Below are 24818 nucleotides of genomic sequence, written 5' to 3'. Positions count from 1 at the left end.
AGGCACCACACATTCCCGTGTATAAGTAAGCTTGTGTGTACAAAAGGGTAATAATGCATCTGCGAGGCTTTGCCTCTGTGTATTCACGTGTGGACATGTTACATCCACAAAGCTCCACGTCAGGGAAATGAGGTCACTAGGACACATGCAAAGTCACTCAGGGAGGCAGTTTCTAAATCAGTACTTTTTATTTTGAAAGATTTGTCAAACTCTTCACACCGTGGCAAGAGTTTGCATGATTAATAAGAAGCAGCTTTTTCATGAAATGCTTGGAGGTGAACGAGTTCTCAGCCTGTGAGATCCGACCATCCCATTGACTTTGAAATTTCTTTTGATTAATAGAAAGAAAAAGTGGGGAGGGGAGAAGAGGAGGAACATGCTAGCGACTGAAAGATCTCTGGTGACAGCCATCCAGATGTGAAAAAAGAAAACAGAAAACCCAAAAGAAAACCAATTTGCCACCTGCCCTTTTTCTGTTTTACCACGTTCTGCTCCTCGCTCTTGATTTTGGTCTTTCTGGTTGAAACAGCCTCCCTGTCCTGCATCTCCTAATGGTAGTTTGGAGGGGAGCAGCCCTGCAGGACGTGGTGATCCACCTCTCAGAGGTGTGGGGGATTCCAGAGAACGGATGGGCCATGGCTCTGGAAAGTCTGAGCAAATTGCCTAATGCAAAAAGAAATGGCACTGCAAAGTGAGGAGGGGAGATGGTGAAGAACTGGGTATATGTGAGAGTTTATGTACTTTCAGAACACAACCTCAGTTTCCTTCTCTCAGTCACAGCCCCTGACCATAAGATTCGTTATCTGCAGTTCTGGCTGGTGGATTCTGCAGCTCTCTCCCACCACTGATCCTCTAGCCCTAGAAGCATCCTTGCCAACATCACGTGCCTGTTACTTCCCTTTGTCCATCTTCAGGCCACTTAGGGATGACCCCCTGGCAGCCAATACCCTGATATAAAATTAACACAAAGTCTGACTTGGTGAATATTAGTTTTGAACAGAAAAGTAGAAAATCTGAAGATGCAATGTGTGTTGAAGGCAGACTCGAGCAGATCAAGTGTTCCACCCATGTGCCACCAAGACAATGGGTGGAGGTGCACGCGGCAAGAGGAAAACGGGACCATTCATGGGTGAGCAAGAGGCCGTGAGAGCTGAGTTACAGCTAAGAATGTCGTGACTTGGGTTAAAATGTCTGTGTTTAGCACCGTTAATGTATTCGTTTAAGTCTATATTAGCACCTTGACCCCAGGCAGAACAACAAACCATCCAAACATTTTAAACATTGGGGAAAACAGGAGGGGGAAGGTCAAAGAGAGAGAATCTGGTTCTGCAGGAGGAGGCATGGCTTTAGATCACGAGGTCCTTGTCGATGTCCTCTGCAAGGCAAGAAGGAGCAGAATTAGACTTGGGGGCCGGGGTCAATGAGGAAATGTTTCCCAAGGAGTTGGCGGATCCCGCCCATCCCGGGGGCCGGGGGCCAGGTAACCAGTCCAAGGTCACCAAGGGAGTCTGTGACTGAGAACTTTGGTCTCCCCTGTCCCTGGCTGGTCCTTGTCACTTGTGCTGCCAAATTACACGTGCTGTTTCCTGTAGGTGCCTGTCAGTTCCCAAAGCAGTGCTAGACACAGAGTGAGTACTGATGCTTGAAAAGGGAGAGAGAGACAACGGATGGATAGAGAAGGACCAGGAAGTCACCTGAAAGAGCGAGGCCCACCCAGGCAGGGAGAGCAGACAGGAGTTAACCAGGCACAGAGAAGAGACGGACAGGAAGGACAGACACACAGACAGCAGCAAAGAGGGAGTCTTTGTCCTCTCGGACAGTGGATCCTTTGCTCAAACACTCACTCTCCTTGATGCCAAAGCAGCCGGCCCACTCGTCCAGGGCGATGTACTTGTCGTTGTCCAGGTCACAGGTCTCGAAAAAGCGGGTGGTGCAGTGTTCCATGGGGATAAGGGGGGCACGCAGTGGGGCCAGCTCGGTGTGAGACAGGTACCTGCAGGGGTGAGGTGGGGAGAGGCTGAGGCTGAGCGAGCCCCACAGCCCTGCTTGGGGAGACAGAGGGAGGGAGCCTGCCCCTTGGGGCTGAAGGAGAGGATGCTCCATGGGCTCTGCCACTGACCTGCTGTGGTTCTGAGCATACAGCACTGCCCTACTCTGACCATCAGTTTCCTCCTCCATCAAAGGGGGAGGAGTTGATCATAATGTCTAAAGGGCCCTTCCAGGTCTGAGGTCTGAAAGACTCTGCACTTTCACTGCTAAGGGCCCAGTTTGATCCCTGGTCAGGAAACTATGATCCCATAAGATGTGTGGCTGGAAAAATAAAAGGAAGAGGGTGCCGACTTCTGGGGAGGGAGCGTGGGAAAGGACTGGAATTGGCAGGCAGAGGGTGAATAGAACTTTATCTTTTATGTACTGTGTCCCTTGTGAGAGGGAGGCCTTCTGGTTTCTCTCCCCATCTCCTGTTCCTGTCCTCCCAGCTGGCCTGGACTCCAGAGCACATGTAGGATTTTTTTCCCTTGTTCCCCAGAGCCCTCCATTAGTTGTCCTCAAAACACTCTTCCCCAAGGAGCCCCAGGCCCTCCTATCTGGCCCAACTCGTGGAAGGGATTGGTTGAACTGAAGCTCCTCCCCCTTCTTTGTATATCAGTGAGGAAATCGAGCCCCAGGGAGGGGCAGGGACTCAGGCAAGGTCACGGGGCAGCTCTGGGACAAGGAGAGGGGAAGGACGGAGACTCTGACCCAGGCTGCTTTCCCAGATGCAGGGTCCTTGCAGCCCCATCTGGAAGCCTCCCTCCAGGCCCCTTCCTTGCTCAGCCTGAGTCCAGATGTTCCTGCTTCTCCCCTCCCCTTCACGGTATGACTCAGATGGATCCCAGCCATGGAAAGAGCCTGGGAGAGAAGCTACAGGCAGTTTCCCAGCACTCAGGAGACCCCAGCCCCCCAGGATCACCCACAGGGTAGGCTGGACCAGGAGGGAGGGTTGAGCCTCCCAGAGGGGCGCAGCCCTGGGCATCCTGTGCAAGCAGAGCGGCCCTCCTTTTGAGCTGCTCCAGGAGCACACAGCAAGGGAAGGCAGGACGAGAGGGGCCGGTCCTGCTCAGCTGCAGACCATCAGCCTCCACCTGCAACTTCCGGGCACATTCCTTACTTTTTCCTTCCATTGTGAGAAACAGACCACCACCCAGAGGGTGAGCTCCATGGGGGCAAGGGCCTACGTGGCAGTTCTCACTACAGTTAAATCCCCTGCCTGGAATTGTGCTCGACATGTAATAGACACTCAATAAATGTTGGTTGGCTGACCACTCCTGGCCTATCCCACAGGGCGTTTACACAGCACTTCCTAACTCATTTCAACATGGGGCAGGAGTGATCAAACCAAAGGCTTGCCATGGAGACGGGATGGGCGCTCTGATGGTCTTAAGAACTTCCAGAGCCAGTTTGCCCCATTGGGGCCGGGTCTCAGGGCCTTGCTGCCCCACCTCAGCCTTGCCAGCCCACGGAGTCTGGCGCTCCTTCCCAGCTCCTTCTACCTTGCTGAATGGATACCCAAGGCTGGCACTCACGGGGTTAAGGAGGGGTTTTCAGTTCTGATGGCTTCTGCCTCTTAGGCAGTAAGGAGGGAGTGTCTCATGGCACTAAATCCTTTCTACATCCTTTCTCCTACACCTATCCTCTCTTGTCGCAGCCCTTAGGCAAGCTATGGGCCTCCAGGGCTGGGAGCAGCAGAGGTCTTCTGACCACATCTAGTGCACCTAGCAGCCCTGACCAGCGACTGCCCACTCCAGGGCCAAGCTAGAGGCAGCTCCCCTCCGTGATCGTGAGGTTCTGGGGTCTTACCCGTCAATGGGGTGCTGATCCAGCTGCCCGAACTGCCAGTGCACAGGGAAGATGTACATGTTGTAGTTCTTCTCGAAGTCCCGGGCCAGCAGTTCCACGGGATGGTCGCCAGCCTCCAGGCGCTTCTCATTCTCGTGGATCTTTTTCACCTGTGGGAGCAGAGATGCTGTGTGACAAAGGGTCCAGGAGGTTGTCGGGGCCAGTCAAGGTCCCTTCCCCCCGACAGGAGGCCAGAGTAGGCAGAGACCAGCCAAAGTCAGGGTTCAGAATGAGGGAAGGTGGCCCAGGGGTTAAGACTGTGCTTCCACTGCAGGGGGCACAGGTTTGATCCCTGTCAGGGACCTAAGATCCCACATGCTGAGCAGAGTGGCAAGGAAAAAAAAGACCAAATGAGGGAAGGAGGTGGTTAGATGAGTACCAGCATTATCTCATCCACAGAAGTGGAGGCATGGGGCCATCTCAATCAGAATGACTGGGGAGTGTGTCAAAATGCAGCTTCCTGGGCCTTCCTTCACAGAGACACTGGTTCATTGTGCCTGAGGTGGGGCCCAGGGAGCTGTATTTTATCAGTACTCCTAGTGCTTGATATGTCCCTTAAAGTCCACAGACTCAGAAGGAAAAAGGAATAGAATTGTTTATGTCTCATACTTAACATGGAGCTAAACAAATTGAGCAGGTCCTTTCATTACAGGACTCCTCAGAGCCTTTAAGATGTGAATGTGCTCTGCCTGCATGCTAAGTCACTTCAGTCATGTTCGACTCTTTTTGACCCAGTGGAGTATATAGCTTGCCAGGCTCCTGTGTTTGTGGGATTCTCCAGGCAAGAATACTGGAGTGGGTTGCCATGCCTTCTTCCTCCAGGGGATCTTCCCAGTCCAGGGATTGAACCCATGTCTCTTATGTCTCCTGCATTGGCAGGTGGGTTCTTTACCACTACGCCACCTGGGAAGCCCCTGAATGTGTTCTAGGAGCTTTCAAAGGCCGCACAGAGGAGCCTGGGACAGAGGTGCTCGTTAGAGCAGGGATGTGGGCTTACATTTGGGGGCCTCGATCTGGGAATGGGACTGGGGATCTCAGCCAGCCTGGGGCCCGAAGTCAGGGCCAGCTCAGGGTTGAGCAAGTGCCCTGAGACAGAATGAAAAAAGACCCTTACTCGCAGCTTCTGCTTCTCGGTCAGGAGGTTGTTGTCCTCGTCCCTCTCGTACAGCGTGACCAGGACGTTCTTAAGCCAGTCCCGCATGCGCAAGGGGAATTCAGTCAGCTCGGAGTCCAGGCAGGGGGGGATGTCTAGGGTCAACACACAGAGGTGGTCAGCACAGACCCTGACTCCCTGCCCGAGGGCCAATGTGCTGGCCACGTCGCTCTCCCCACCCCCGCCCTTCTCCTGCTACTGCTTCAGTCTGTGGCCTTGGCACCGGGCTCAGCCTCTCTGGGCTGCAGTTTCTTCATACCTTTTGAACAAAGGAGATTGGGGGGGTGGGGAGAATACTCTGCAAATGGACAAGTACAAAGGCACATCCCCTGTTCCCTTGACTTTGATCTGATCTGGGGAGGGAAATGGTTTGCTCCAGAGACTCCTGCTTTTCTGGGTGTTGGGCCCTGAAAACAGAGGCCAGGACCCACCATGATGATGTTGACCCTTGAGAGGTGTTTGAAGCTGGGAGACTGAGGAACAGCATTCACTCAGAGGCCCAGCTTAGCCGGGGTGGGGGTTCAGGTATGCTTAATCACCAGAACATTCTTAGTGATAGGATTTCATCCTGGTCTTTGGAACTCAAGGTGACATAATGTCGGTCCTGGAGATTTCATCTAAGTCCACCCTCATGGAATTATTAGAGATCAGTGTGGAGAGAAAGGGCTTGCTTAAGGCCACATTATCAGAGCCTCATTCAGCACCAGGGCATGTGGGTGCCAGGGGACCTAGGGGTCCATCGTTCCCCAATCCTTGGGCCTGTGGAAAGTCCCCTCTGTGGTTAGGACCATGACCTTCTTCACCAGCAGCTGGGGAGTGGAAGAGAACATCTGAGAGGGAAATGCTAGGAGTCGGAGCAAGCGGTACGCCCCAGAGAACAGAAGAGCCACTGGCACAAGCGTCAGTCTCACTGCCCAAGGATTCCTCCCCTGCCCTCCTTCCCCGGGCCTGAGCCGTCTCTTTTCACATCCAGGGCCCTGTAACTAGAAGAGCGGTGCTGACCACAGGAGAACCTGGTTCCCCCTCCTCCACCTTTCTGCACTCTGCACACCTGAGACAGGTGAGTGGCCCTCCCCGGTGTCATCTGGTGCCAGAATGTACCAGACACACCATGCGGATGTTGTCTTGGAGGGGAGCAGAGGGGGCCTTGCCTGTCTCGGATGACAGGGAGGCAGACACGCTGGAGCCTGGCCAGAGCAGGAGCCTGGGCCAGCTGAGTCTGCACCTGGGATCACTCCCCAGAGGCCAGACAAACCCTGGCATCCCTGCCCCCAGCACCTGGCTCCCAGGTTTCTAGAAGCAGGTGCTTAATCATATGTTTTACACAGGCAGATGGGAATGTAGCAGAGTAAAAGGGCCTAGGATAGGACAATATTGAGTAACAGGGCCTAAAGGGAACTGACAGGATTGCTTTGATTTTAAAGCATTCAAATCAAGTATTTTTAGGCCTAGGAAGAACATCATTTTTGCTTCACAACTTTGAAGCAGGAAAGATTGTGGTTATACCTATAGAAGAACTTCCTCGTCATTACAGAAAAGAAGTGAGCTGTCTCAGATGCCAGTGAGAGGCTCCAGAAATCCGCCCTGATCCTGTGTTCCCTCCACTGCTCAGTCCTTCCCTGGAGGGGTCCTGAGTATAGATACCAGCTCATAAACAATCATCTCATTTTATAACTGGGATCCCTGATGCTCAGACAGGGGAAGAGAGGTGCCCAAGATCACACAGCACAGAGGTGGCAGAGCCAGCATCAGTGCCAGGTTGGTGCCTCCTCCCCGAGACGGGAGGCTTGGCAGGGCCCGAGGAGAGACTCACATTTGCAAGGCCCGATGTAGTCCAGGTGGAGTTTGTGGCCCTTCTTGGTGCCCTCCAGTGTGCACTTGGTGGCAAAGAAGTGGCAGGAAGAGTCGAAGGTCTTGTTGTCGTTGCTGCACACCTGTCGGCAAAGCAGAGCGCCTCACCCTCATTCCCAAAGCCCTTCGCCAGTACTGCCATCCATGCCCATTTCAGAGATGGGGACACTGAGGGCCAGGCAAGGAACGTGATTAGCCCGGGGTCCACACAGTGAGTTAGGGGTGGGGCCCTGGCAAGGAGCCACTCTTTAGGCTCCTAAGTCAATGTTCAGCCCATGCTGAGAGCCGCTGCTGGTCTCTGAGCAGCAGAATGACAGAGTCAGGGCTGAGATATGGGAAAGCAAATCTGGGAGATACAGAAAAGATGAACTGAAGGTGAGGATGAGGGAAAGGTAGAGTACGCAGAAGAATTAATACAGCAGGCCTGGGACTGTTATCCTTAGAAAGGCCTTCATGCGATGTTGGCCCTTGGCTGGTGTCTGGGAGCGAGGCTGGTGAACAGTTGCCTGCACTGTTAGAAAACTGTCCACAAATGATGCAAGTGTCTCAATTTGCCTGGGTTGCTCATACAGACAGTATGGTTCATGCTGAACATCTCTTTTCCTGCTCGGAGTCTGGCATTTGGGTATATGCCAGGCATGGGATGCCTGCGTGGCCAGGCTTCAACTAAACAGTGGGTGCTGAGTCTGTAATGGGCTTCGTTGGGCAGAAGCCTTGCTCGCATGAGGCTGCAGTTCATCTTTGTAGCCGGGGAAAGAGACCCTTCATGGCAGGGGGAGAATAAGCAAGACTGTGCATGGATCCCTCCACATTCAGCCTTTTTCCAATTCCCTTTTCATCCAGCTACATATCCTTAACTATTAGCAGTGAGTGCAAAGATGTGGTGAGTTATGTTGGTCCTTCTTGCGAATCTCTGTGCATGAGGATGGCGGAGCAGAGATGCTGTGGGCTGAACAAGGGCAGTGACAGGAAGGAGTTGTGTCAGGAGGAGAGAAGCCTTGTCTTGAACACCCTGCACATACTTACTGCTTACATATCACTGCAGAGGGATTACTGATGGGCACTGGTGACCAGTGTGATAGGTGGTGAAGGGGTGAGGAGGAGGGAAGAGCTGACGAAGATGCTAAAATTTGGACCTCAAAGGGTAAGTTGTACTGGGGAGAGGTTGAAGATGGAGAGATCAGGTGGAGGTTGTGGGAATGATCCTGGAACTCAATTTGTGGCCCTGAGCTAGGTGACCACTAGCAAAATGGTTGATATGCATGAGTGCTCAATAAATATTTACTTGGATGGATGGATGGACAGATGAGTCCTATTGGAGACTGAATGGACAGCTTTGAAAGTTTTTTTAAATAGTACATATTGGGTACTTACTAAGTACCAGGCATTATCTGACAAATCCCTGCAATAGCTCTATGAGATAAAGTCTATTTCTGACCCATCTTTAGAGGTGAGAAAACTTGGAGAGGATCAGGAACATAGCTAAGATCTCACACTTGATGTCAACCTTTGCTGTGACCCAGAACCCACATGTTTGGACCTGATGCTTTGCCAAGATTCTCCCACATGAGAAAGTCCCTCGTGTGTGTTCCTTTCTGAGTCTCAGTAGGGCTGGAAGCTGGTGGTGCTGAGTAAATTCTTGCCCGTTGCTGGAGAGTCCAGTGACAGTCACTCTCCAGTGACTGCTGGAGCATCCCAGACAGAGACCCTCTCTGGCTGGGTCTCTTGCTGTGACTAGACCTACTGAGGGGACTTCTGAGCCTGGAGCTGCCCTGTGGGATCCCCCAGGCTGGCAGTGTTCTGGGCAGACGCCCTGAGGGCCGCAGTCCTCACCCCCCGCCCTGTACCTTGGGCCTCACCTTCTCAAACTCGCCGATGGGGGCAGGGCAGCTGGTGGGGTCCTGGCACACACACATGGGGGTGTTGTTCTCGTCCAGTTCGCACACCTTGCCGTGTTTGCAGTGGTGGTTCTGGCAGGGGTCTGGTACAGCACGAGGGCAACATGGTTAGCCTCACCCGGGCTAGCACATCCATCGCGACCCAACCCACATGGATCCTTGGACAGAAGTCCTCAGCGTTGGCCCCCAACTCAACCTTTGGGCAGCCCTGCACCCTCCCTTCTCTTCTGCTGAAATCAGCTTGTCGGGGAGCAGTTGGCTCTGTCTGGAGACTAGAGATTTGGTCTGAGGTCAGGGCCAGGCATACCTGCGGGGGCTGGGGATTCAGTCTGGGACCCAGGAGCACTGGGTGCCATATGGCTCCCCCGAGGATAGAAGCAACCACTGTGTTCTCAGCTGTTCATGGATCAGTGACAGTGAGGTATTTTGGACTTCTAGAATAGACTTTCTAGGATGACTTGGAAAGTCAGCTGTTGTCATGGAGCCAGGAAGCTATGCAGCCCAGCAAAACAGACCTGAGTGTCCGTAGCGGAAAAGGGAACAGAGCCCCAGGACCAGACTGAACAATAGAGTCTGCCTGTGTCTCGTAAACACCGGATAAGGGACATGGAGGGGAAGGAACAGGACTCAGTAGATGCCCTTCTGCTCCAGTGGATACTCAGGCCCTGAGGATGAGAGCTCATCTAGCCTTTCCTCCTGGTGCTTGACTACGGTGTCGTAGTCTTCCTCTGTTAGATGCCTGACATGCCAGGTCCTGGGCAAGGGTGCCTCTACTTTCATCTCGTAGTCCCTCGACAACCCTGGGGCAAGGGTCCACTGTTTTCACCCTTCCCCACAGAAGACATGAGCAAGCTGCACTCAGAGAAGGTTTGAGGGCTGTCAGAGGACATTGCAGAAAGTTTGGAGGCAGACCTTGGTTGGTCCACCTCCAGAGTTGGGACTTTAGCCCCTAGAGTGTGGTGAGTCTCCATTCTGTGGGTTAGGGATGCTGGACTGTGGGCGGGAGCCAGAAGCCCCAGGTCATGGTTCTCACAGCCTTATAGGAGTTGTGTCAGGCTTCCAGGCTTATTTCCTCATGGCCATGTGAAAATTAAATAAGCTTATAAGTGTGAAAGCGTCTGGGGCCATCAAGTGACCGGATGGGACTGGCGATCTCAGTAGGAACCTGAAACCCAACTCTGGAACTAGATTAAAGTGCTGCAAGGGTACAAGGCCACTTCCAGCTTGAGACTTCCCTTCCTGGCACTCACAGCCTGGCTATAAATAGATCTTTCCAGATTCCAGAAAACACTCCCAACCTTTCAGTCAAGGCAGTTTGTCCTTCACAGCCCCTCCCACAGGGAGGACCCCACCCTGAGTTTCCTTGGGAAGGAACCTCACACAGGCTTGGCCCACACCCCAGGCCTGGGCGGCAGAGGGCAAAGGCTTGGTGTAACAAGATAAGGAGAAGGGACCTACTCTCGGCCACCACCTCCTCCTCGGTTTCCTCGGCACCATCATCGAATTCTCCTACTTCCACCTGGACGGGGTTGGCTCCCACGGGTACCTGGGGTGGAGGGAGAAGAGTGAGTCAAATGCCCCACCCCACCCCCAGACCTGGAGGAAAGGGGCAAAGGCTGGAGGGGACTTGCCCGAAGCCTTGGGTACCCACAGGGGATGGGGATAGACATGCTGAAATGGGTGCTGGGTTCAGATCCCAGGAGACACAAGTGCCAGGTCCAGAATCGAGACTGAATCTATGGACTCGCTGTACCTCAAGGGCCCAGAACTCTATGGAGATGCCCTAGAGGCCACCAGGGGTGTCAGGGCAAGAGGGGGTGCCAAGCTCCCTCCCCTTCCAGCTGCACCAGGGTAGTCTCCCTTTCATCAGTTGATATTTGGGGAGACTCTGGATGACCATCTGAGAAAAAAATGTCACACAATTCAAACAGTAAAAAACAAATTTGGAATCATAGCTCCCACCTATGAGGTTGCAGGGAGAGTCTGGGGAGCACTCGGGCGTGTGTCATCATTGGGGGATCTACAGGATTTACATCTGTGCTGTGCATGCATGTGGGAAGGGGAACAATGGCCTGCTCCGACAGCCCCCGTCTGGATTCCCCAGTGAGCGGATGTTGGCAGAGACGAGTCTGGGGCCCCCACCACCTACCTCGGCCACCTCGGCCACGGTTTCTTCCACCACTTCTGTCTCATCAGGCAAGGCTTCCTGTTGCTGTTGGGAGGTGAAAATGGGGTTCAGAGAGGTTGGGGCCCGGGCCAGCTTCCCACCACTAACATGCCTCAGCCTGGACCACTGAAGCTGGAGAGCTGGGAGAGAGGCTCATGGGAGATCCCCCGAGGCTGTGCCTCAGGGCCTGCCGTGGGTAGACAACTCGGGCACAGGAGAAGCCAAACACGCAGGCCCTGTGGGGCTCCGGAGCACCGCGCTTTGTATAGTTATATCTGGAGTGTCTATCAAAACCCAAAAAGCATTTCCGCAGCTTAGACTCCCATAATGATAGGAGACCAACTGGTCTGATGCAGACCAACTCCCTTCAGATGGGAACACTGAGACCCATAGGGGATGAACCCTGAATTTTAACAGATGTCAGTATCTTCCCCACAAGTGTGATACTATCATCATCATCATTATTTGGCAATTCCTTCTTGGAGTCAATTTGGAGTGAGAAGAAGCAAGATAGCACATGACTTTGAGGTGCCTGGCTGGCTGGGGCTTGTTTTCCCATCACTCCCATCAGCATCCCCTTCTCTTCTGGAAGTCTTCATATGATAAAGAGCTCACTTCCTTCTAAAACAATCCTAGTCGCTTTCTGGGGAAGCTCTGGTCGCTAAACAAGTACATCTTCACATTACATGGAAATCTCTCTTCCCTGGAATCTCCTCCCAATGATCCTCATTCAGTTTTTATTTTGAGCTTATTAGTTTAAGGGAAAAAAATCTTAAAAAAAAAAAAAAAAAAGACAACTCAAGAAGGGGAAGTGCTTGTCCCCTCTGAACATCCAGGGCTGGTAGATTCAATGCCCCTGCGCTGGTGGTGGGAGGTAAGACCAAGAAGATGTGACTTTCAGGTACTCACAGGGGCTGCCAAGGCCCTCCCGGCCAGGCAAAGGAGAAAGAAGATCCAGGCCCTCATGGTGCTGGGAACCCTGTGGGGAGAAGAGAGATGAATAATTCAGCGAGGACGAGGTTTCTCGATGGAGAGTTCCTCCTGACACTGAATTCCTGTGATATGCAAAATAATTTTAGATGGTCCATGGTAAACGATAGTGAAAGACAGGGAGAAAGTTGCTTCTACTTGGTTCTCTTTTAATCCTGATGGTATGAGAAAGTCTCAGTTTGGTGCTAACGAGTCTTTAACATCTAACACTCATCTCTCACCCTTTTGAACAGAGGGCAGGCCTCTGGCTCAGAGCCTCCGCAGGAAATGACATCCAGCTGGAATTCAGTACAGTTGTTCTGTCTCCTTTGTATCTAGTTTAACAGTTTCCTTCTATTTATGACAAAAGTACGCAGGTTTTTCCATTTACGGTAGGGATCTTGTCTCTTTCCTCAGTACATTTATTTAAATTTTTAAACAGTGATTGGACAAAAACAACTGGTTAATTAACCAAGTCTGGGCAATGTTGAACCGGATCTTGTTCAAGGGCCCTTCAATCCCTGATGTTCTAGGATTCTTTTCTTCCTATACCCCAGACTCTTCCCCTCCTCTTCCTCCTCTCCCGTCTTTCCCCTGACCTCCTTCTCCCTGCTGCTGCTGCTGCTGCTAAGTCGCTTCAGTCGTGTCCGACTCTGTGCGACCCCATAGATGGCAGCCCACCAGGCTTCCCCATCCCTGGGATTCTCCAGGCAAGAACACTGGAGTGGGTTGCCATTTCCTTCTCCAATGCATGAAAGTGAAAAGTGAAAGTGAAGTTGCTCAGTCGTGTCCGACTCTTAGCGACCCCATGGACTACAGCCTACCTGGCTCTTCCGTCCATGGATTTTCCAGGCAAGAGTACTGGAGTGGGGTGCCATTGCCTTCTCCGATCCTTCTCCCTACCCCTCTTTAATAAGAGAATTTAATAGGCAGCAACCCCTTGCCAATTTGAGACAATGAGGCCTACATTCTAAAACAAAGAACAATAGTTTTCAAGGATAGCCAGTGGAGACTTATGGCATACCCACCTCCATTCTGCCCAGGAGGGATGGCACTTCTCTGGATTCTGTGTGGAAACTACCCAAATGCTTGCATATGTTTTGTGTTACCTTCTGTTTCCCCTTCACAGCTAAAAGATGTTAACTGAGATCTAGAAAGTTCTCTAGAAAATTCTCCCACCCTGGTCACTGCTGAAACCTTCCTCTTGATGCTGAGCTCTCAACTCTAACAATCTAATGACTGGAGGGCATCTTGGAGCAGAATCTCTGATGATTTGCTGCCAGAATGCTGTCCCTAACCAAGGAACTGCGGTGGGAATGTTTTGTTTCTTGTCCTAACTCAATGAAATTCCATTTCCAAATGGCTTTAGAAAGTCCTTCCCTCTACTGTTCAGCTTGCCTCCCTTCAAGCTTCTCCTGGTCTACTGTGATCATCCATCTGTGGATCATCCATCTACACAGAGCAAGCATGCTCCCCTGCTCCTAAGCAGCTTTTAGTCAATGTGGGCAGTGGCCATGTCTTCCCCCATTTGTCCCTGGCTCCTTCCAAGATTTCTCAACTGACCAAGCACCTCGGTGGGAGGTACTGTGGCATCATGGAAGAAACACTTAGCTTGGAGCTAAATCCCAATGATTCTGGTTCTGTCTCAATATTAACTTGGTATATTGGTTCAATCCTTCATCCTCTCTAGACCATGGTTTTCCTCTTCTATTACTTGAGAGGGTTCGACTAGCTGAGCTTTGAGGTGGTAGCCTGAGCCCTTGAGATGCCCTTTAACTGTCCCAAGCACATGCTGGTCTTGACATACATCATCCCCTCCATTATCCCCATCTTCACTTAAATTATGGTATTTGCGTAGCAGAAAGAGGCACCAGAAGGGAAGACTTCATAATGGTCCTCTATTGGGGTTGAAATAGACACTAAACCTCAGTATTCCATGGCATGTATAAGAAATAAAACCAACAGAAATTTAAAGAAATCAACCTGGGAGCTTGGCTTTGCTTCACGGTGTCCCCAACTCCAATCTGAATGCAGTCTTCCCTTTCCAGGAGGTTTTGGAAATGTTCCTCACCCCTTCCCCCCGACACAGAGCTGTATGTTGTCTTCCCTCCTCCACTTCTCTCAAGCCTAGAGGTAGAAAAATCTCCTTTCTTGCTTCCCCGCTTGGAGACAAAAGCAAAACAACGCCTGCATGTGGCTTTGGATGAAAGGAACAGGAGAGAAAGCATGAATGAAAGGCTTGTCTGAGATCGTTAGAAGTTGAAGGGTCAGAGACTCATAACAGGAATAAAAAAAGTCACCTTGTCTGGGCTCCAATGACAGACAAGTCATACTGTTAGAGAAGCAGCCCAGCTAGGGCTGGAAATGCAATAAGCTTCAGGTTGGAGAGCCAGGAAGACTAGCGTCTCCAGGGTTTGTGTCCTTCATCCGAGCAGAGGAACTGCTCCTCCTCTGTGACCAGGGAAAGATCTGGGGGTCGGCTCTTCTGTCTGTCCTACCTCACCAGCCTTGCTCTTTCCCAGTGGCACACTGACTCTTTCTGCCACCCCCATCCTTGGTGCTGCAGCCAGAAGAGAAAAGTCATTCTAGATCTCACGGTGCATTTCTAAAGGCCTCACACACTGGCACCACGGCATGGGAGGGCTGTGAGTCCTGTTGTTCCGATGAGGGGTCTGAGGTGGAGAGGGAGGAAGTCAGACAACATTCAGGCCCCTTCCAAGTTGACAAAATTCCTCCTCATGGACTTGGGTTGTGCCTCATAGAGGTTTTCTTTGAGACTGGGGTGGGGATCGGGGAGAAGAGTGGGATGTTAAGAAAAGGACACACAGTCTTGGAGGAGAAGGTGTTTCCCTAATTTGGGGGTTTGCCCAGTTTTCCCTCATCCCAACATCCTCTTCATCCAGATTGTTTGATGGGAGGGAAGGGCAGCATTGGATGGTTCTCGAATGTATGACCATACTCCCTGCATACCCATGAGCTCCCTCTCTGAGGTTCTCTAAACCACCACTGGTCAAAGAGGCCAGGTGCCCATCCTGCAAAGGTCAGGGTGTGCATCTGTAACCCTAGCAAGGTCAGAACACAGGGCCAAACCCCAGCATCCAGAAATGATCAGCTGTGCACACATCCTTTGCCAATCAAACCTAGGCCTGGCATGCCCACCTGGTGAAAATATAAACACCTTTGTATAAATGAGCAGTATTAAATAAAAACTCTGTATCTCTTTAGTTTGTAATGATGCCTGTGTTTATCCTTTTAAGAATGTTTTCATAATCTGGCATCCCACTGGGGGCTGAAGGCATGTCTTTCTACCTTATAGTACAGAAGAGAGGGCTAAGGCCCAGAGGGGAAAAAAACCTGCCCAGAGCCCCAGGGAGTGGGTGGCAGGGCTGAATGAAGACCAAGGCTGCCCCCCTCCACCTCTGGCCTGCCCTCTGCCTCACCTGCTGTTTCCCTTGGCAGCAGTTCCTCCGCTAGGTGCTCACCTGATGGGGCCCAGTTGGGCTGTGAACTGGCCCAAGTTACCCTGGAGGAAATGAGACTGGGGGGGTGGGCGGGGGAGCAGGAGGTGTGTTTCCCTTGGCCCAGTGGTCATCAGATGCAGACTTAGCTCACTCCCACCCCGCTACTGCCCCTGCCTCTTGTTCCGAACATCCAGTCCTTTCCTTTTGCCTTTATTTGCTCTGGAGACGGCTGAAAACCCGTCCCTGGCTGCCAGCGGGACCCGAAGCTGAGGTCACCTCTCCTCCTTTAGAAAGAGTCTGGGGATGGAAAAATACAGCCGCCACCCCCCCCCACCCCACCCAAGTTCATCTCCCTTGAAACATAAAGGGCCTCCTGTGGGCTCTCTCTGGACACTGAAGGGTTGCTGAAGGACAGAACTAGGGAAAAAACTTGGAATCATTAAATTTTAGACTGTGGATCTTGGAATCATAGACCCCTAAGGACATGAAGCACAGAATCTGGGTTACAGTCATCAAATCTGATTTGAGTAGAAGAGTTTATGAAGCAATGCAGTCTAATAGAACTTTCTAAGATGATGAAAATATTCTATATCTGCATTGTGTAATGTGATGGCTAGTGGCCACCGGTGGTTATTGAACACTTGAAATGTTGCTAGTGCAAATGAAGGGCTGAAGTTTTCCTTGTATTTCATTTTAATTAACTTAAATTCTATGTAACCACATGTGGGTAGTGGCTACCATATTAAGACAGAGCTTGCTTAGTCCCTCAGTCATGCCCAACTCTTTGCAATCCTGTGGACTATACCCACCAGGCTCCTCTGTCCATGGGATTCTCCAGGCAAGAACACTGGAGTAGGTTGCCTTTCCCTTCTTCAGGGGATCTTCCAAACCCAGGGATCAAACTCAGGTCTCCTTCATTGCCAGTGGATTCTTTACTATCTGAACCACCAGGGAAGCCCATATTAGACAGAGTGGTTATCAACTTTTATAGAGGCATTATGGCAGAGAGGTAAGCCCAGGGGCTCTGGAGACAGAATATATAGGTTCAAACCCTGGTTCTGCCATATAGCAGTTGTGTGACTTTCAGAAAGTGATTTTCCCTCTCTGGGCCTCAGTTTATTTCTCCATCTTTAAAATGAAAATAACATACTTACCTTGAAAGACTCATGGGTGATTACAAGAGATAAGCATCAGAAGAGTATCTTAAAAAACAAAGATCCCAGAACCTCCATTCCCCTTGAAAATCCAGGACAAGAATCCTAGCTCTTTGTTCATGGCCCAGGGGGAACAGGTGCTGGGCTGGAACAAAGTAGGCATTGCTTCTTTTGGTCTCGGGCACTCCAGCCCAGCCTCCACAGGCACAGTGAGGAAGCCAGGCCCCAGGCTGCCCTCTCAGTTGGGCTGCTGACGCAAAGCAGGCATCTTGCTTCCACCATTTGGCTTACTAACAAGGGTTCCCAAAACACATGTTCCTGGTAAACAAGCCCAAAGAGAGGAAAACAAGTCTAGAGGCTAATAAAGGAACTCGTGAGTGAGCCAGGCCCACCAGAATGCCAGGACTCAGAAGGAGGCCTGAGACAGTCCAGAGAGGTGCCACTGTGGCCAGTGTGGCCACGTGGGCACTCACACCCCAGGGAGCACACCCAGCCACTCAGAGGTGACGTGGGAGTCAGGAGCCCTGGGATTGAGTCTTGGCAGTGTTGCCCCCAGCCCACCCTTCAAATTAGGATAGGCTCCTCTGCTCCTTGGCTTCACCTAGTGCCACTCCTCTGCACAACGCAGAGATTGTTTTAGATCAGTGGTGTTCAGAGTCATACAAGCCAGGGAGCCTTTCTCTCAATGAAGTCTTCTGCGGAAGTCCAAGTTTGAAATAACTAAGAGCCGTTCACTTTTCTTGTACATATGAATGCACTATTATCTATTCAATGAATCAGCTTGAAATTAAAAAAAAAAAAAAAACATTGTTGAGATGGGAGCTGGCACTGGGACACTCCCTGAGATGCCTTGGAGAACCTCTAAGTTCTTTCATGAGAAGAGTTTGAAGACCCTGAGGCCACAGTCCCTAAGGTTCCTTTCAGCCCTGACGTTCCAAGTCAGCTGAGTCAGAAGCCTATCAGAGGACCGCCTTTCCCAGCTTGGGCCTTGACTCCCTGCTTCCACTTCTAACAATTCTTGCTGGAAGGGAAGAAGCTAAGGGAAACATTTAGGGCAGCAGTCCCCAACCTTTTTGGCACCAGGGACCAGTTTCATGGAAGACAATTTTTCCACAGACCAGGGCGGAGTGGAGCATGTGATTAAAGCACATTCTATTCATTGTGCTGCTGCTGCTAAGTCGCTTCAGTCATGTCCGACTCTGTGCGACCCCATTGCTATTATTATTACATCAGCTCCACCTCAGATCATCAGGCATTAGGTCCTGGAAGCTGAGGACCCCTGTTTTAGGGTGCTTAAGCACAGGTTTGAAGAGGTTCAGAGGCAACACAGAAATAGCCCCAGAGCATGAGACTGGTATCAGTCTGACAGATGTTCCATAAACACATCTAAGATGCCACGTTTTGCTGTGGTTAGAAGCCCCAGGGTGGAGCTTTAGGCTCTCCCCGTTGGCTCCCCCTAGCGACCACTGGTGCATCTGCGTGACCACAAATGGAAGGGATGAGAAATAACATCAAAGTGTCCAGGCTGTCACATCCTAAACATAGCAAGCAAATCCATGGCACATGTGGCTCCACCTGCCCCTCCTGTGCATGTGGCAGACATTACTAATCAATCATATGACCTTTCCCCCTAAAGTCCAGTTCAGTTCAGTCACTCAGTCGCGTCCGACTCTCTGCAACCCCATGAATCGCAGCACGCCAGGCCTCCCTGTCCATCACCAACTCGTGGAGTTCACTCAAACTCATGTCCATCGAGATGGTGATGCCATCCAGCCATCTTATCCTCTGTCGTCCCCTTCTCCTCGTTGGACTCAAATCCTGGACACAGTTCTTTTGGCAGTTGCTACCAATGGATTGGTGGTATCATGCCAAGCAACACCTCTTTGCCATGCTTCTGATTTTAGAGATAGGAAGACTGAGGATCAGACAGGGAAAATAATTCACTTGAGGTCATACGTGGCAAGCTGGTATCTGGACTGAACTTCCAGATATTCAGAAATATCAGGACGTTTGGGAAATTGTTTATTTTTCCATTTGATTAGTTTAGGATCCTATGGCCATAACTAACACATAAGGGGCCAGAAAGATCCTCATAATAAAACATAATAACATAAAGGGTGCTGCAGTCATGTCCGACTCTGTGCGACCCCATAGACGGCAGCCCACCAGGCTCCCCCGTCCCTGGGATTCTCCAGGCAAGAACACTGGAGTGGATTGCCATTTCCTTCTCCAATGCATGAAAGTGAAAAGTGAAAGGGAAGTCACTCAGTCGTGTCCGACTCTTAGCAACCCCATGGACTGCAGCCCACCAGGCTCCTCCGTCCGTGGGATTTTCCAGGCAAGAGTACCGGAGAGGGGTGCCATTGCCTTCTCTGAAAGATCCTCATATGAAATGGGTTAATACCACATTTCTGAAACAACCCAGCTAGAGTGAGAGTTGGTATCTCCATTTCTACTTTGCCTACAGACATCAAGGTCTATAACTGGACAAGTGAATGCAGAGTTAATGTCCTGTCTAGACATCTCCTGGATAAGAAGGAGACTGTTTTCCTAAATAATTCTGTCAAGTCACTGGTTGCAGTCACCTCTTAGCCACCTCCTGTTGCCCTAATGACAAAGCCATGTGGGCTGTGTCAGGCCATGGCAAGCCAGCAAAGGAGGAAGAGAGGTAGCTCTTATCACTTGTTATCCATGGGGCTTGTTGACTACAGGGAGGAGTGTCAGGAGAGTACCAAACTGCTCAAAGGAAACCAACAAAAAAAGCCAAAATGAACATCTGGATGTTTCCAGATGTCTGAAAATTTGGCTCAGACATCAGTTTGCTGCGTGACTTTGAGTTATTCTCCCTTCCTGAGTCTCAATTTCTGTCTATAATATACAACAGGTGCTCAGATGGTAAAGAATCTGCGGGCAGTGCAGGAGACTGGGGTTCAATTTATGGGTTGGGAAGATCCCCTGGAAAAGGAAATGGCAACCCCATCCAGTATTCTTGCTGGGAGAATCCCATGGACAGAGGAGCCTGTTGGTTGACATACAGTCCATGAGGTCGCCAAGAGTCAGACGTGACTGAGCAACTAACACTCAGGCGTCTATCCCTCCGCCATGACCTGTAGTTAGGTCTGGCTGTGCATGTCTGTGTGTGGCTACAAATGGCGATTGTGTACTTGCATAAGTGACCAGTGACCTTGAGTGACCAGTCACTGACCAGTGACCAGTGACCACTGTGTGAAACTTTGTATGTGATGCTGCGTGTCTACCTGACTCAGCATCTGTGGGTTTCAGCCCATATAGGTGAGGGTCAGAGTTTGCATATGCATCAGATGGACATCCGAGACTTGTCTGTGAGTCAAGGTATTCCTCAGAGAGAGCCGTGAGTACATGACCCCCTGTGTCTGCTCATGTATTGAAACATTTATTTTCGGCTGTGCCAGTGGGTGCCTGTCGGTGAAATCAATGTTTATATACTTGGCATCCTCGTGGGTTTGTGTCTGTCCCTGTTTATCCCTGCACACATACCTGTCTAAATAACGTCAAAAATGAAATATTTTCCTGTTTACTTCACATCCTCAGCTCTTTCCTCCACCATCCTTTTCTATTTATAGCTTATTTTTTTAGCAAGGAAAACTGCTCTTGTGAATAGCAACCCCCAGCCACACAATTGGTTGACAAGTCTCTACAGATGGATAAAGATTTTAGCACGACTATTATGCAATCCAAGTTCCCCTAGCCCCTCCTCTCTTGTTTCCTTTTCAACTAGGGGGCCAGGAGCTGTTAAAGGGGGCAGCCAGGGGGCCGACTATTCTTTCTAATGAAAGCAGCACCTGGCAGTTGGGTTCACAGGACTTCAGAGCTGAAAGGGCACCTGGAGACCCTAGGTTAGATTCCCCATTTAACAGATTAGGGAACTGAGTCTGGAGATGGGAAGTGTCTTTCCAAATGTCACTGTGAGTTAGGTTCCACCTCTGCCTTTGCCTTGGACACTGGAGGGTGCAACACTCTTGGGAAATATGAAGGTGCCCAAATCAAAAGAATTTGGACAATATTTATTTTGCTTAAATGTGCGTGTCACCACTTTTAGTAAAGGGAAGTTGTATCCAAACCCTAAGATGATGAAGCTGCCGAACAAAAAAGCCGGGAATGATGTCACCAAGTCTTTGGATGCCATCAATTCATCCATTCTAAAAACCCATCTCATTAGGTGAGAGGGCCACAGTGTAGCAGGTGCTTCTCTGTGTATCATCCCCGTTTTGTCCACATAGTATCCCTTTGAGGTGGTGGTGTTATCACTTTTTGAACCAAGGAGGACCTGGTTCCCCTTGAACCTGGGGCTCAGAAAGAAGAAGCCATTAGTTCAAGGTCAAATGGCACCTTTGAGGTAGAGGTGGTTTTAAAACTTGGGTCTTCAAGAGCCTATCCCAGGAAGCAGGAAGCATCTTATAGCCCCACAGCTGCCCTGGGGTCCCGGGAGATTGGGAGATCGGGAGGGCAGGACCTATAATTTGCCCTCTTGGGATGGAGTGGAGTGGGGGACATTCAGACCTACAGAGCCTGATATTCTGTTTCTAGTGTCCCCTCCCAGCCAGCAGGCAGAGACCCTGAAAAAAACGTTACCGTGGCAACTCGCATTCCTCCTAGAGTGAGTCATAGCAAAGAAGAGCCTTTTGGTGGGTGGGACTTGGAGAAAGTTTCAAAAGTTGATTCCTTCTCCAGGCACCCTCCCTTCCCTCCCCCTCCCTCCCTCAACTCCAGCTCCCGGCTTTGTCGATGTGGCAGATGATGGCTGCAAGTTAACTCTCTCTTCCCCCCAACCACTCCCATTTCAAAGCTTTTCATTCTCCTGCAAATACACCTTCACTTCCAGTCCCCACCCTCTCCATCTCCCACATCATGCCCTCTGGCTACTTGGAGGGGCAGGCGTCCATTTGAGAATATTTTTAAGACTGAAGGCTGTGAACACCCTCTTGGATATTGCCACTAACTCGGTCTCTATTTCTCTCTGTGTCTATCTCTCTCTCACACACACACAACTGTATATACAATTTTAAGGGGCTTGCAATTTCCTCGAAAACTAGCCAAAGGCTAGTCCATGAATTCTGCTTTAAGAGACCTTCATTGGAAAGTTCAGAAGACGTCGGGCATCCCAAACATCATTGAGTCCATTCCTCTTACTTTACAGACAGGGAGACTAAGTCCAGGGGAGACATTTACCTAAGATCACATGTAAAATGTATGTCTTCAGTCTGCCCCCCTACTTCAGATGTGCTTCTCATCCTCTCTCAGCACTTGGGGTGCACAGAAATTCAACCGCAGAGAAAACCCTTTCTCTTTGTGTTCTGCATAGAATAGCATTTTCTGGAGGAAAACATGTGCCCCTCTGTTTCTTTTTGGGTGGACTGGGCTTCCTGGAAGACATGCGTTCCCCAAGGCCCCCCTTTCCACTTGGTGCTCTTAGGGACTCAGGAAGCCTGCTCATGAACCAGCCAGTGAAGCCATAGGTAGGAAGGGCTTTACCTGAAGACCTAACAGCAGCCTAGAGTTTGAACTTCTCATGGCAAAGGTGTGAGAAGGTCGCCCTGAAACCCTCTCCATCTTGTCTTCTCCCTCCCACTCTTTGCAGCACACCACCACCACACCCAGTCTCCCATCGGACCCTGCGCCTCTCTGGACCCTATCGGATATCAGAGGTCTTCAAATCTAGACACACGGAGGGCTACTACTGCTGAGTTTCCTGTGTTTACACCCTGGGGAGCCCGGGATGAGAACAATGCCTAACCCCGGGCTGATTGTCTGACAGTGCTATTTCAGGCTGAATGGCACCGGAATTGGTGTGTGTGTGTGGGTGTGTGTTGGAGAGGGTGGAGGTTGAGAGGGGAGAAATTCCAGGGCAACAGGAGCCTTCACAGAGGTGCTGATGAAAGGTGAAGACCCCCTCTTATCCCTCCAAAGATCAGTTTATCACCCAGGCCAAGTCCCTTTAGGAAAACAGAGTGCAAGAACCAAGTTTAGAAAGTTTCTCCTCCTGGAATGGGAAGCAGGGCAGACTCTGGTGGCCCATCCCTCTTGCAGCTGTGCCCAGATCATATTCCCAGGAAAGGAAGAGGTGGCCCCCATTTGTAAAGGCAGCGTCTGAAACCCGAGAGACAGGCGCAGAGAGGGACAGGGAGAAAATACTCTCTCAGAGACAGTCGGATTACTTTCTGCAAATCCAAAGGGGAGACCACATGATCTCAGTTTCACCTGAGGAGTTAACAGGCAGCAAGTCTGTGTCCCTTGCCCTTCAGGAGAGCAAGGATGGAGTCCCTCGCCCAGAGACCTCCCAACACAGCTTCTTTTCCTTGTACACAAAGTGAGGAGTGGGCCAGGGTGCAGGGGGTGCAGGCCTAGAAGAGGGACAGGCAGGGCAGGGGTCGGACATACCTCAGTGGCAGGCAGGCAGGCAGCAGGCAAGCTCCGGGCAGTCTGGAGGTCTGCAGGAATGTGAGGGGCTTAGAGCCTGGCAACAGGAAACCACTCAGAGCTCTGGGCTGGGTCTGTCTCCCCCTCCACCCCGTGGTCCCTCCTCCTCCTGTGTCTCCTCCTTCCCCTCCCCTCCCCTCCCCTTCTCCCCACAGCCAAAGCTGTCTCTGTCTTCCAAGCCTTTCCTCCTCTCCTCGCGGTGGGCTGTCCTGACCCGCCTCCCAACCCCGCCCGCCACATGGGTTCTGGAGCTCTTGCCTAGACAGACTGACCGAGCAGAGCGCTGGGACTGGAAAGGCTGGGGGAATCATCTAGAACAGTCCCCTCCTCATTCAGAGGGGAACTGAGGCCTAGAGGGGACAAGGGATCACCCACCCAGGGTTCCCAAGGGGAATATCGAGGCCCAAGTGTCTGGAGTGTCTGACCGATGATCTTTACAAGAGCTCCCTGGCATCATGCAGTGCTGAGGAGGGCAGAGCCCTGCGAGGGGGTTGTATCTGTGGCAAAGGCAAGGCCAGGACTTGCCTCTGTACAGACTGAAGAAGCTGCCATTGATGGCGTCATCACTGATGGCTCGGGATACTGTCTAAAAATAACCACTCAAACTCTTAGCTGTGCCACCGATAGACACAGAAGGGGTTGGCCATCTAGCTGGGGAAATCTGTGTCATCAGTATAGAATAGATAAGGTGATTGCTGATACATATTACGATCACAGAGATAACAATGACCAAGGTTTACTTGGGACTTAGAATTTTCTCGGCAAACCCTTGACATAGATACTGTTACTATGCTGATTTTACTAATCAGGAAACAGAGGCGCTAAGAGGCTGTTACTTGCCCAAGATCACCTGTCTAGAAGTGGGGTAGGCAGGTGGATTCTACATTCAGTCCGGGTCACTTCTTTTTTAAATTAGGTATTTATTTTTGGCTGCCCTGGGTCTTTGTTGCTGCAGGTGGGCTTTCTCTGGCTGGCGATGAGTGAGGCGTACTCATCATTGTGGTGCTTTGGCTTCTCATCGTGGTGGCTTCTCTAGCCGCGGAGCACAGGATCCAAGGTGCATGGGTTCAGTAGTTGTGGCACACGGGTTTAGCCGCTCCACAGCATGCAGGACCTTCCCAGATGAGGGATTAAACCTGTGTCCCCTGCATTAGCAAGTAGATTAGCCTCTAGATACCAGGAAGTCCCAACCTGGTTCACTTTGATGTGGATGAACTCTTGGTATGACAGGTCTTAGTTGAATATTTATGAGAATATCAGTGAGTGTATGAATATTTATGAGTGCGCAGCTCACATCTGGAGAAGTGTAAGAACTAATATCTGGTCCTTGTCGTCAAGGTGCTTGGATCTTGCTGAGATCCAAGCCTTAGGCATTCACCCACTCATATGAGTGGTTCAGACTCTGAGGTTTATCCCTGGGGGGTTAGAGTGGCAGGGTCTGAGTTGGAGCAGGCAGAGAAGGCTTCCTGCAATAGGTAGCTCTCAAAGCATGAACTGGGTTTGAATAAAATGAAAAGGGAGAAGGCAGAGAACATTCTCATGAATTTCTGCACAATGTGGGCTCTGCCTTCTCTGCCATCCTCTCCTCCTGTCACTCTCCTCCTTTTTTCACTCTACTCTATCCTCACTGGCTTCCTTTCAGTTCCTCAACAATTGAAACATTATTGCCACCCCAGGGGCTTTGCACTTGCTCTCACCTCTGTTGGGAACTTTCTCCCATCTGATTTTCTTGTGCCTGGAGTTTTTTTGCCCTTCAGATCTCTGTCCTAATGTCAGCTCCTAAAAGAGGCTCTCACAGGCTTAGTTCAGCACCTTGCCCTGCTTTGCGTCCTT

General features: G+C 50.9%; 1 protein-coding gene across 2 annotated transcripts; it reads right to left on the bottom strand.

Annotated features, from left to right (window-relative positions):
- Positions 1–164: 164 nt before the first annotated feature.
- On the bottom strand, positions 165–23178 carry SPARC (secreted protein acidic and cysteine rich). 2 transcript variants are annotated; one of them, XM_027545906.1, is made up of 11 exons: positions 22947–23106; positions 13898–14111; positions 11855–11924; positions 10928–10990; positions 10237–10324; positions 8740–8861; positions 6843–6963; positions 4991–5124; positions 3838–3986; positions 1845–1993; positions 165–1375 (listed from the first exon to the last, which is right to left on the bottom strand). In XM_027545906.1, exons 3-11 carry the CDS (start codon positions 11909–11911, stop codon positions 1347–1349), a joined length of 912 nt encoding a protein of 303 aa, XP_027401707.1. In that variant the 5' UTR covers positions 11912–11924; positions 13898–14111; positions 22947–23106; the 3' UTR covers positions 165–1346. The 2 variants fall into 2 exon arrangements, with proteins under 2 accessions (XP_027401707.1, XP_027401706.1); XM_027545905.1 differs by lacking the exon at positions 13898–14111 and having other exon boundaries at positions 22947–23178.
- Positions 23179–24818: the final 1640 nt, after the last annotated feature.

Source organism: Bos indicus x Bos taurus, chromosome 7, assembly GCF_003369695.1.
Source record: "Bos indicus x Bos taurus breed Angus x Brahman F1 hybrid chromosome 7, Bos_hybrid_MaternalHap_v2.0, whole genome shotgun sequence".
Taxonomy (NCBI): domain Eukaryota; kingdom Metazoa; phylum Chordata; class Mammalia; order Artiodactyla; family Bovidae; genus Bos; species Bos indicus x Bos taurus.
Note: the sequence above shows the minus strand (reverse complement) of the source record. Positions and strands in the feature narration are given on the sequence as shown.

Excerpts from the sequence above, each read along its gene's own strand:
- SPARC (XM_027545905.1), bottom strand. The coding sequence starts at position 11,911 with ATGAGGGCCTGGATCTTCTTTCTCCTTTGCCTGGCCGGGAGGGCCTTG. Across the intron at positions 6,964-8,739 it reads CCATCGGCGAGTTTGAGAAG|GTGTGCAGCAACGACAACAA; the intron begins GTGAGGCCCAAG and ends CTTTGCCGACAG. Across the intron at positions 1,376-1,844 it reads CTGCTTTGGCATCAAGGAGA|AGGACATCGACAAGGACCTC; the intron begins GTGAGTGTTTGA and ends CTTGCCTTGCAG.